At 40.2% G+C, this 12,750-nt stretch overlaps 1 protein-coding gene across 5 annotated transcripts in view; it reads left to right on the top strand.

The window, feature by feature from the left end:
• Positions 1 to 12,750, top strand: part of RYR2 (ryanodine receptor 2) — a 365,044-nt gene that overhangs the window by 172,414 nt on the left and 179,880 nt on the right. For 3 of the 5 annotated variants that reach the window (XM_063124339.1, XM_063124338.1, XM_063124337.1), the window contains exons 26-27: positions 1,476 to 1,635; positions 11,515 to 11,610. In XM_063124339.1, coding sequence (XP_062980409.1) covers positions 1,476 to 1,635; positions 11,515 to 11,610 — 256 coding nt within the window. The remainder of the gene's footprint in view (positions 1 to 1,475; positions 1,636 to 11,514; positions 11,611 to 12,750) is intronic. The other 2 variants (XM_063124341.1, XM_063124340.1) reach the window with 1 other exon arrangement.

Genomic DNA, 12,750 nt, shown 5'->3' with positions numbered 1-12,750 from the left:
GGAACTGTCAATTGAATAATAATAATTTGAAATTTGTGGGTCTTTATTGATGAAAAGTGTCTAATTTGAAAGAAAGAAAAAATGACACCAGATTTGGTTGCATGACGAGATCTCTGAGGGTGTTTCCAGATGGAAGATGATAGCACTCTTCAAATACTTGAAAGGTTGTCACACAGAGGAGGGCCAGGATCTCTTCTCAATTATCCCAGAGTGCAGGACACGGAATAATGGGCTCAAGTTACAGGAAGCCAGATTCTGGTTGAACATCAGGAAAAACTTCCTGTTAGAGCAGTAGGACAATGGAACCAATTACCTAGGGAGGTCATGGGCTCTCTCACACTAGGGCCATTCAAGAGGCAGCTGGACAACTAGGTATGCTTTAAGGTGGACTCCTGCATTGGGTTGGACTTGATAGCCTTATAGGCCCCTTCCAACTCTACTATTCTATGGCCTTAGCTAGACCTAAGGTTTATCCCGGGATTGTCCCAGGGTCATCCCTGTTCATGTAAATGACACACAGGATATCCCTGGAGCAGGCAGGGACAACCCTGGGACAATCCCGGGATAAACCTTAGGTCTAGCTAAGGCCTATGATTCCGAAAGCTAACTATCAAGAGGCATTGTACAGCTATTCCGTCTTTCCCTTTTTCAGGGGTCCTTATATAACCTGGACCCCCTGGGCACCTCCTTAAGAATCTCTGCCTCCTTAAGAGTCCCATCTTCCTTCTTTTACATTCCCCTTCCCAGTAGCATTGGTTTAGGCTGTAGACATAGGGTGAGTGAAACTCCAGACACTTTAGATTTATATGGAAGAAGCAGTGGAAAAATATAGGGTCTGTCTAATGGAATTTTTTTTCCGAATGAGATTAGGCAATTGCTCAATAAACACTTTATTTGGAAGCACCCCATAACGCCTTGACTAAAAGCATTGTTAATAGAAAGAAGACTGGAGGAGGGAAGTTTTTTTTTAAAAAAAATGGCAACAAAGTTGCAGCTGATTGGAGTAATAAACAACAGAGTTCTGGCATAAAAGAAGGAAGCTTGAGGGGTGGGTGTGTTTTAGGAAATATTTCACCATCCCTCATAAGCTCAGTTTTCATGCTGAAAATGTTTGCCCTCAAATATTCAGCTCAGCCAGCCCTTAATGCAAAATATTAGCTCTGTATACAACAATCATTTGTGAGACAATATATTGTATTATATAAATATAATCTATCTTTAAGGATTATGGATTTTTCAAATTGGTGTTTAAACATTATACTGTTGTACTGTGTTGCTAATCAGTTGTGCAAGAAGACCACTAAGAAAACATAAGCTGAATATCATTCTGGTTCACAGAATAATATTATGATTTAATAAACAGCTTTTATATAAATGTTCTACTTCTTTGCTACATGGTACTGATATTTATAAAATATCTAGCAAAATACTTATAAAAGAAAACTCACTTAAATATTTATTTTTCTATTTGACAGTTATCTGTTGTCTAGTGGATACAAGCCTGCTCCTATGGATCTGAGTTGTATTAAGCTGACCCCGTCTCAGGAATCCATGGTTGATAAACTGGCAGAAAATGCTCACAATGTATGGGCAAGGGATCGAATCAGGCAGGGTTGGACATATGGAATCCAGCAGGTAAGATCCAATGTGGATGTTTGAAAAATCCCTCCCATCTGTGGATCTTGTGGAACTGAATTTTATTTTGAGGATGATAAACTGACAAATATGACTATTGTATGTCAGCCTGTTATCTATTTTAATTTATATATTAATCATAAACCTAATAGAAGTAATAAGTACCCTAGAGAACATTGCTTTGCTTAACATTAATTGTAAAATAGTCCTGCTAAAGTCAGTGATGTTACTTCGGAATAACTAGTTTGAGAATCGTGATCTCATTTGGAAAGGTGTAGTGCGCTCCTTGGGAACAAAGAAAATATAGGTGCTAGGTGTTTCAATAACTACTTAAAGAAGGCAAAGGATAGTTATGTGTTAATGTGGAATATAGAACTGAGAGAATTTCAGCTATTGGGTTGTATAGAAATGTAATAAAGAAATAAATAGGAATTTCCATGTATAAGAACTGCTATTATTTGTAGCAAGAAATCAGACATTTAAACTGAAGATTTATATGGCAGAGAGAAGGAGTAGTAGACCTCATGTTCTTTTGTTAATGTTTACTTTCAATAAAAGCACAGAGCACAACAGTCTGAATTATTTTCACTTTCTCCATTTGACTCACTTTTAATTAGGGAAACAGCCTTTAAGTTTGAATACCTTATTCAGGCCCAGACCACATGTGATTTGGTCAGACATGTATCTTTAAACATTAGTGGGCCCTAGCCATGTCTAAAGCTAAGGGTGGATTGTGATTTAAAGCACCAAAGAGGGACTGGAGGGGGGTGCTGAATCCTTCCCCAACCCCCATGGTCCACCCCCCAAAATGTTTTCCGTACCGCTGGGCTCAGAGGATGGAAGTCTGCCTGGCAAGGCAGGGAAGGTACTAGGTGGTGGGCAGAAGCTCTTTTAGAGCTTTAAACTGCTCTGCCTCTGCTTTCATTGCGCATTTGAAAATATGGGTCTATTGCCATCAAGTGTAGTTTGGATCTCAGTCTCCAGGTTACAAAATCTATGTGTGTGTGTGTGTGTGTGTGTGTGTGTGTGTGTGTGTGCATGAGAGGAAGAGATGTAGAGGGAACATGTAAATCATGGTGGATTATTATGAGCACCAAATATTCCTTACATAAAATCCAAGAAATCCCACCAAATTTATGGCAAATATCATTATTGTAGGCAATCACTATACTTAGTTTATTCGGTGTAATATTAAAAAGAAGCTTCTTCAATCCTGCCAAAAGGTACAGTAGCATTTCACAGTGGGTGAATTTCATTTTTATAAATGTGACATTGAAACCATGTTAGGAAAAAGTCATTTGCAAAATCTAATCAAGCGTTTCACAGAAACATAACCATTCCTCACCAATGTTTTCTTTTGGTTTGGGATTAAGACCTACAGATATAAAGGAAGGCTTTTTGTTGTTGTTGTTTTGTTGTTCTGATACAGTATTGCAATCATCAGTTTTTTATTTGGGATTTAAGACTTGCATCAACATTTTTGTTCTGCCTTTATAGTGTGTTAACAACAACACCAGCAGAAATCTACATAAATATTCTTGTTATAGCATTGACTTACTTTCTTGCATCATATTTAAGTTGTTGCTACATATTTCTAGGTCATTTTCATAATGCTGCTGTGCCTCTGCACGTTGTTACACCAGTGAGACCACCGTTAGCACAACAAGAACTAGCACTTCCTAAAGCAACCCTGGAAGCAAGCAGAAACTCTCGTTTCCAGAAGAGGACAGGTGAGCAAAGCTCCCTTCTGTGAGCTTTGCTGACCTGACCTTTTCCAAAAAAATGAACATTTCTCCTTCTTTCCAATGGCTTCAAAAACTGCTGGCTTCTTGACATGCTTGTGATTTGTTTACTAGTGCATAGGCAGGATTAGATACTGCCCACTATAACTATATTATATCTCATCAATGGTAGCTATTGAAGCCGTTGGAAATGTATATGCCTTAGATTAGCACAGAGATCTGCAAACGGAAGCAGGTGTCTATATAAACAATTAATATGAATGCAGATGTATATTTGAACTCTCAAATGCATCATGATGCAGGTTGTAAGAAACTTGCTAATACATTTTCAAGCCAGCCAGGAAGATACTTTAAGGCTGCAATCCTATACCCACTTACCTGGAAGTAAGCCCCACTAAACTTGATGGGGCTTTTTTCTGACTAGACATTTATAGGGTTGCACTGTGAAATATATAACACTATATTTTAAATTAGCAGTAGTGTAATTAAATAGACTTGGCTGCAGGAATGTTGATGTAGCCAAGCTGTAAGGAGGAAGAAAACAATTTATTCAATATATTATATTTCTAATGGAATTTTAGTTTATTGCATTCACAATTGCTTCCTACAAATCATGTTTTGTATCCATCTCTGTGAAGACATTTTTTTTAATTTCCTAGCAAAGAGTGATGGCTTTCAGGGCACTTTAACAACAAGTCATTAAACTAAAATGCCAACATTTGCACTTTTCAAACTTCAGTTGAAATTGAGGGTTGCAACAACTTTTACATGTTTTTTTTTAAAAAATAAAGTATCTAAGGGTGTTGTGTCCGACATTTTCAAATGCCAGACAAGCCCCTTCACCTCCTGGTAGCATGTGAGCTTTCTGTTCTGCATCAGCACTATACTTTCTTGCGCTTTATGTTCTTATAAGCATATGTCCAAAGGGTTTCTATTTTTGTGTAATTACTAGCTACTTTCATATGATTGCAATCCTCCAATAAAAGTTTCAACACAGAATGTGGTGATAGCACAGTATCAAATAACAGCAAGAATGTTATGTAGCAATGCTGGACATAAGATGGCATCTTACAACTTCCTTTCTAAAGTTCTTTATTGTTTGTAGAAATTCCCTGTATACCAAATTGTTTATGGGAGTTTGAGAATTGACAAGCTATGAACTGAGGTTTACTGTTGATTTTTGTAATACAATCCTAAAAAAACATTCAGATTTGTAAAATTTTCATTGTCTACTAGAAGGAAAATGGAGGTAATAACAGTTTTAGAACTGAGGGTGGAGAGCAAGTGAAAAGTGGGTTTACTCTCATTCTAGTTACAGGTAATAAAAATGATTTTTGAGCATAATTTAAATTTTTATAACTTAGAAAGTATTTTCCTGATTCTGGTTCCTTGGTAGTGAGAAGAAACTCTGCACATGTTTAGATGCATTAAGTTTAACTTCCCATTCTTCATGTCACTCACAAGATCCTGGAATAAGTTCTGTTGAGCCCTGACAGAGATTAAGCCAACTGAACATAGTTGTATCAAACTACTCCATTGAACAAACAGTTAAGCACAGTATTAATCAATATTCTGTCTTAATGTTTCATTTTGCATTTCATATTTATTTTATTAGAAATGTCACAATAAGTCAATGTATTTTGGATGAGATCCCTGAGGCCATCTTCAGAACTGAATACAGTTTCTGTCAAATGCTACTCATATTGTTGATAATTTTAAAATGAGTTTTATGACTAGTGTTGTGATCTTAAGCACACTTACCTGCAAGTAGATTGCATGAAATTATTGAAGCTTATTTATTTGCTGTTGTTTGGTTAACTCTGAGTAGTTTAATCCATAAACAACCCTGAGATTCTGGGTTCTCACATCATGAAACAACCCAGGAACGGGGATGTTAATCAAAAGCGAAATTCCCAGCATGCAAGTCACATTCTTCATTTATATCCACAGTTCCTGGGTTTAACCCAGGGGTTGCCACCATGACATGTGAATTGGTTCAGTATGTTTATGATCAGAGTCATAAACACCCACAAACATACTCACACTATAGATACCACACATAATCTTGGGTAGGCTTGTGAAAAAAGGGAAATACATTATAATATTAGAAATAGCTTAGGAATATCAGAATCACACAGGAAGAAAGGCAGGAGCTTGGATATACTATGGCCAAAGTCTTTAGAACTGCTTTGATTACAAGTCCCATTGCAGGCATTTCATTTCAGCACCTGCAGCCCTTCTCCATGGGCAATTTTTTTCAGGTAACCGCCCCCTTGGTTCCACAAACTCATGCCCAGTGTCCCCTACCCTACACTATAACAATCATTATTCAGAGTAGCGGTTTTCAACGACCCACTAAGGAAGATAATAACAATAAAATTCAAAACAGTAAAAATTAATTGAATATTTATTCAAAATCCAATTACATTTTTTTAGTTTATTCAATTAAACATAATTGATGAACTTGATCCAGTGATATCATCTTTTCAAAGTCTGATAGTCATTTAGCAAGAATATTAAATATCACATTTAGTAACTAGGGTAGAGTACCTCACTATTCTGTAAATTTTTAATGTGATGGATGGGCTTGATGAAGTGATACCGGGTTCCCAATGACTGGTTTAAAGTCACTTAACATGAGTCTTAAATCACCACGTTTAGTAATCTGGAGTCAATTTCTTTGCTTGGAGAGAAGTAGGCAGACCACACTAAAACCACATTCCACCAAATATGATGTTGGAAATGCAACTAGGAGCTTCTGAACTACTCTCCATAGTGCAGGATAGCGATCAGAAATTTCCTTCTTTAACCAAAACTCCTGGTACGATTTCTTAAACTTTGCCCCTTTAAATGGGAAGCACCCGCCGCAGGCTTGCTGAGGGAGGGAGGAGGGAAAAGAGAACAAATGCTTCTGTTTTGCAGCCAGCGTGGTGGGGCACACCAAGTAGGGTATGTCTCTTCATTAACGTTTTGGTGCTTTTGAAACATTTCAATTCACCACTAAAAGGACTCTTCTGAAACGGTATTAATGCATGTGTGGATTCTTCCCCTATATGGCTTGGGACCAAACTACCTTTTCCCATAAAAATGTCCCTGGGTTTTAAGACCTTCTGGAGAGGCGCTTCTCAGAAAAGACCACCTCGAGTGCCCCCCTGCCGCCCCATTGCCTCTAATCTCCCCCCTGCCACCCCCTTGCCTCTTAATGCCCCCTATGCAATCCCACCTCGCCCTTTGGGAACCACTGGTGTAGAACCCTGTTCTTCGCTAACTACTGTACTCTTTGGTGAATCCTACTCACCCACCCTGACTCCCAAGGCTCTTATCAGTCTGCCAGGAAGGCACAGCACCTCTTCCCCACTACCCACCCTACATGTATGCCAAGGGAAGGGGAAAGGCACAATTACCATTGTCCATCAGGCCTTATACTGACGAAACACCAGACTACCAACCCCCTAATGTTACCCTCCATCTACATTGGTACCTGCTACAGAAAGCTTTGCTCTGCCAAGCCTGGCAAACCTGCCAAACAACAAAAGTAAGCTGGGCTTATTGCAGTATGTCTTTCCTGAGAAAGCACCTTCCTCCTTATTCAACTGCTGTAACTTCACTGCAGTGTGGTAATGGGGGAAAGTAACATGTCCCCCTCTCTTGTCCCTTCAGTTGTACTGCCCACTCTCTCTCTCTGCAAATTAGGCAGCTGTTGCTTTTGTGATCACAAGAACAGCAGGAGCAATTCAAGATAATTTTCTCCCTGATGTAACAAAATCACCTCCAGGTGCAGGCACTGCCTTGTATTGATAAGATAGGGTAGCAGCTGAGTCTATAACTTTCCTTTTGTTCCCATAAGACACTGCTTTCTGCTGAACAGCATTTTAAAAAGTCTAAGGCAAGGCCTAGTTTCCTAAACTTAATTATATGGGGAACTCTCCGTTCTCCTGCAAGTTTTTAAATAGACCCCTCTATTGTGCAGTGCTGGGAGGACTAGGAAACAAGAAGTAGCCTCCCATTAGGAATTGTTTCCAATGGAGATTTCTGTAAGCTGGGTTGTATAGTGTTGCAATAGCCCTCTTCAGGCATTCAGGAATCCTAGTGGGGGGGGGGGAGAGAGACTCACATGCTCCATCTCCTCTCCTCAAAAACAAACAAACAAACAACTCTGATCAAGATGATGGGAAAGGTCTGAAGAGAGGCTCCATTAGGGTTCCTGATTGCACTGAAAATGTAACCATGATCAGCCAAATGTGGTTTAGCCGCTCTAAAACTAAGCTAGGGATGTATGAAAAACTGGCCTAAGAATATGTAATAGGCTGTAGGCAGGATAGCGATCAGTATAAAAGGGTAGCTAGTATAACGGAAAAGATGCCATTGAGGCCTAAATAAGCCTGGCTCCCATCTTTCTCACTAATCTCTATTGTCCCATTCTCCACTATGTCACCTTTTCTGCCCTGGACACAAATTGATCTGGGTCTTCTCAAGGGTTTCTGATTGCTTGAGAGTGCCTCTGCACGTAACACCTGGCCATTTCCCCCAACTTCTGGCCATTCACCATTCAAATGGCTGCAGGGAAAAACATTCCTATTCTGAATTGGAACTCCCTGGGGTAGCTAATAATGAGCAGATAATAATAGGCTTATCCGCTTTTCCACTTGCATATTTTTTCATTTATATTTTTATCTATTGTTTTTAATGGTAGATACATTAGTATGATGAGATAGCAACCAACAGTTATAAAGACATGCCATTTTAGACCCCATGTTCATTTTACTGAACAAAGCTGCCTTCTATGCGGGGCACTGACCAGGTTTTATTTTTTCATTACATGCTTGTCCAACTTCTCTTTCTTATCCACATCTACCATACTCTTTTAATTTGCATGGACAACATTTCTTGGTGAACTTCCTTCCTTTTTGTAGTCTTAGCCATCCATTGGTTTCTAATATTTATTTCTTTATTTCAGTTAAGTAGTGTCTCTTTTTCAGCCTGATCCTATGCATGTTTTCTAGAAGTAAGTCCCACTGAGTTCAGTGGGTATTACTCCAGTGTAAGTGCACATAGGATTGCAGCCTTGATGTAGGAAAAGCAAGGACAGCCTGGTTACCAACAAGTAGTGTAAAAGTAAAATATTCGGATATCAGAAACAAAAACAAAAATTGCCTCTCATTTAGGTTGCTTCCATACTAAAAGCTTTTATTGTTGCTGAGTTACTGGTTTTCCACAACCAGCTGGAACTGGGATTAAAATGGAGGCTCTACACAGCATAATATATTATCCAGTATAGCAAAGATCCTTCTATAATGTTTACTTACAAGTATGTTCCAGTTATCTAATGCTAAACGAAATCCTCCTGTTTGCAGGTTCAGTCAATTTATTTGATCTCCTGTCAGTATGACTGGGGGATTAGTGCTGAATTGTCTCCTACTTAGTCACTTTTAATTTCCTATGGTGTCTGTATGACATTTCTGCTTTCTTTCTATTGGTCGCCTTGGTCGCCCTGTGGGATGACCTCTGCCGGGAGAGAGACAGGGGGAGTGCGACCCTGTTGGTTCTCCTGGACCTCTCAGCGGCTTTCGATACCATCGACCATGGTATCCTTCTGGATAGGTTGTCTGAGCTGGGAGTTGGAGGTACTGCATTGCAGTGGTTCCGCTCCTACTTGGATGGCCGATTCCAGAAGGTGGTGCTGGGGGATTATTGCTCTGTGCCGTGGCTCCTAAGCCATAGGGTTCCGCAGGGCTCTATCTTATCCCCTATGCTGTTTAACATATACATGAAGCCACTGGGGGAGGTTATCCGGAGATGTGGACTGAGGTGTCATCAATATGCGGATGATACCCAGCTCTACCTTTCCTTTTCATCAAACCCAGGTGAGGCAGTGGCTGTTCTGAACCAGTGCCTGGGCTCGGTAATGGACTGGATGAGGGCTAATAAACTGAAACTCAATCCAGACAAGACGGAGGTACTGTTAGCGGGTGGTTCATCTGTCCGGTGAGGTGATGTTTGCCCTGTCCTGGACGGGGTTGCACTGCCCCTAAAGGATCGGGTCCATAGTTTGGGGGTGCTCTTGGATCCAGAACTGTCACTTGAGGCACAGGTGAACTCAGTGGCAAAGAGCACCTTTTATCAGCTTAGGTTGATATACCAACTACGCCCTTATCTGGATGGAGATAGCCTAGCTACAGTTATCCATGCTCTGATAACCTCTCGTTTGGATTACTGCAATGCGTTATACGTGGGGCTGCCTTTGAAAACGGTCCGGAAACTTCAACTGCTACAAAACAGGGCAGCACGCTTACTAACAGGGACTGGCCGACGAGACCACATTATGCCAGTCCTTTTCCAGCTTCATTGGCTGCCAGTCCAGGTCCGGGCCTGATTCAAAGTGCTGGTATTAACATTTAAAGCCCTAAATGGCTTGGGGCCAGGTTATCTGAAGGAACGCCTCCTCCCATATGTACCTGCCTGGACCCTAAAGTCATCCTCAGGGGTCCTTCTCCGCGAGCCCCTGCCAAAGGAAGTGAGGGAGGTGGCTACCAGGAGGAGGGCCTTCTCTGCTGTGGCACCCCGGCTGTGGAATGAGCTCCCTAAGGAGGTTCGCTTGGCACCTGCATTATATGCTTTTAGACGCCAGGTGAAGACCTTTTTATTCTCCCAGCATTTTAACAGTCTATAAATAAATTTTAACTTGGTGTTTTAAATTTGTAATTTTGCATTGCTGCTGTTTTTATCTGGTTGAGCTTTTATATTGTATTTTATATTTTGGTTTTATACTGTTGTTTTATACTTTGAATGTTTGTAATTTTTGTGAACCGCCCAGAGAGCTCTGGCTATTGGGTGGTATAAAAATGTAATAAATAAATAAATAAATAAATATTATTGTTTCTTTTATGGTGAAATAAGAAAAAATGCAAAAACCAAAACCCAGATTCTTTTCTCTATATGCACACCCACCCCTGCACACACCTCTCGCAGGGACTAAAGGGTAGCTAAATAATGCCCAGTTCAGCACTACTTTCCCAGCCATGTGACTTAGAAATGTTCAATTTAATTTAATGGAACCGTTCCCCTTAAAAAGCTCTAATAGCGCTTTGCTTGTCAATGCTGGACAAGCCGGTGCTCCAGTTGTGTGTATTGTAGCCTAAAAAAACTCCACAAATTAGATCTGAAGAGGCATGGAAAACACTGGAATGCAACTATCTGGCAACAACATGATGTGGATGCTCTGTGAAAATTGAGTGAACACAACTTGGCAATGCCAGAAAAAATGTCTAGTGTGGAAGCAACTTTAGCTCTTGCATAAACATTATATTGCTCCCCTTTAGCTGATAGCTGTAGTAATGCTTCTGCTTAGGTTCCGCACTAGGGTATAACACTGATTACATTTGTCATCCTTGAGTTATTACTGTGAGATGATGTGGTCTTGGATGAGGTAGAGGGATGGCTGGAAATCACCTATAGGGAGCAAGATTTCAATGCAAGGAATTTGCACTGAAGAACTGTAAAAAAATTCTTAGGGCAGAACTAGAGGTTGTGAGAAACACGGGGTGGCTGTTCCTTGTCTTCCTTGATTAGTTTAACACAAGATGTGACATGATGTGGCTAATTGCAGTGATAGCTGATGATGTCAGGCAGGGACTGGTCAAAGCAGAGTCATTCTTGTCATGCCATGTCTTGTATTAAACAAGATATTACGAGGAAGAGAGGGAAAGAGCCAGGGAACAGTGGCAGTGCCTCGGTCCCTCGTGATATCTAGTTCCACCTTTAATCAGTCATGGGACTTAATATAACAAGCAAACACAATGCATTCCATTAACTGTTTTGTGGTTAAGCAGCATGGTTTAACGTGTTGTCTGAACCACGCCAATCTCATTAAATGGTGGACCAAATGCTTTGCTGATTACCCTCCCCCCCACACCTTTACTTTCTATATCCTTAAAACCACTAAAATTTAAAGGGATACTGTCAAGTAGCTTATGCCCCAATTATTACACATTTTTATTGTTAGAGTCTTTAGGAAATCCCTTCAGAATGTTCTTATTTTCTTTTCTGGAATCCACCACTGCTTCCCAGGAAACCTTTAAAGAGCAATAGCCATTGTTTATGCATGATTGTACCCAGTATTTTTATTCTGCTGCTGCAGAGCCAGCCAGCCAGCCAGCAGAAGGACCACACGTTATTTAGTATCCCCTCTTCACAGAACTGTGCTGACATCATTGATGACAGGGATCACAAACAAGTAAGTACTGTAAGTAAAGCACAGCTTCTTAAATACATTGGGTTTCAGTGGTAAAAAAATAAAGGGTCCAAGATAAAGATCCAACAATCCCATGCGTGGAGTCCTGCCCATGGAAAGGGTACTCCCAGCACCTGCTAACAGAAGTGGGGGAGGCAGCTTTCATCAATTCCTTTCCCCTCCTGCAGCTCCCTGAAAATCTGTTTTGGACACTCCAGAACAGCTTGGGACATGACGTAGGTGAGGGAGAATCAGTGAAAAATACACCCCATCCATGAGCAGTAGCCTCTGCCTGATCAAAGGCTCTTGCATTCACGATCGGAAGGGCACCATTGGATCCAACTAGGGATGTCAGGATTTTGTATAATCGGTTCCATGTGTGTTTTGCGGATTGTCAGGCGTCGTTTGTTCCATTGTCTATTCACAGACAGAATAGAATTTTGTTTCATTTTTTGGCTGTGGAAAGGTACACAAAAATGAGTTTTGCAGCAATTCATGTCATTTTCATTAGTACAAAACATTTAGCGTGTTTATCTACTTCTACCAGCACAATGTTTGGTGTACACACTTAGATCAGTGTACAAACAATGAATGGAGCACAACAAAAAGGTGCTACATGGATCCTGAAGAGAGATCGGAGATATATTGAACCTTTATTGGTGCGTGTTTTAAAATGTTGTACGTATTTGTGTAATTATTCAGAATTAGTGTATTTTGCAGTAAATTTCATATTTCCCAACCAACAAATTTGCGTCAATTTTAGGAAAGTTAAAAATGATCCAAAGGTCTGCGCAGCTGGAAGAGCACAGTCTGCTGTGCAAACCACAGGTCAAATTAAAAAAAACAAACTCATTTTCATCTGTCTTAGATTTCTCTGGCCTCCCTAGATCATACACAGAATAAGCCATGAACTTAATGAAAATACTTGACAGTGTCCCTTTATGGGAGGGTATGTCTCCTTTCAGGTCATATTTGAGTCAAGAGAATCTTATCAGATTTGAAAGCTATGAGATAAAGACATCTTGGTAGAAGTTGAAACAACCACGGAGATAAAGATATCTTGGTAGAAGTTGAAACATCTATGGTGAACCAACAGGATTTAAGCATTTGCATCTGTTATCTCTAGTGTTTGATTACTTGCCT

This window comes from Elgaria multicarinata, chromosome 4, assembly GCF_023053635.1.
Source record: "Elgaria multicarinata webbii isolate HBS135686 ecotype San Diego chromosome 4, rElgMul1.1.pri, whole genome shotgun sequence".
In the NCBI taxonomy this organism is placed as follows: domain Eukaryota; kingdom Metazoa; phylum Chordata; class Lepidosauria; order Squamata; family Anguidae; genus Elgaria; species Elgaria multicarinata.
The sequence above is the reverse complement of the archived record's forward strand: the minus strand, read 5'-3'. Positions and strand labels throughout refer to the sequence as shown.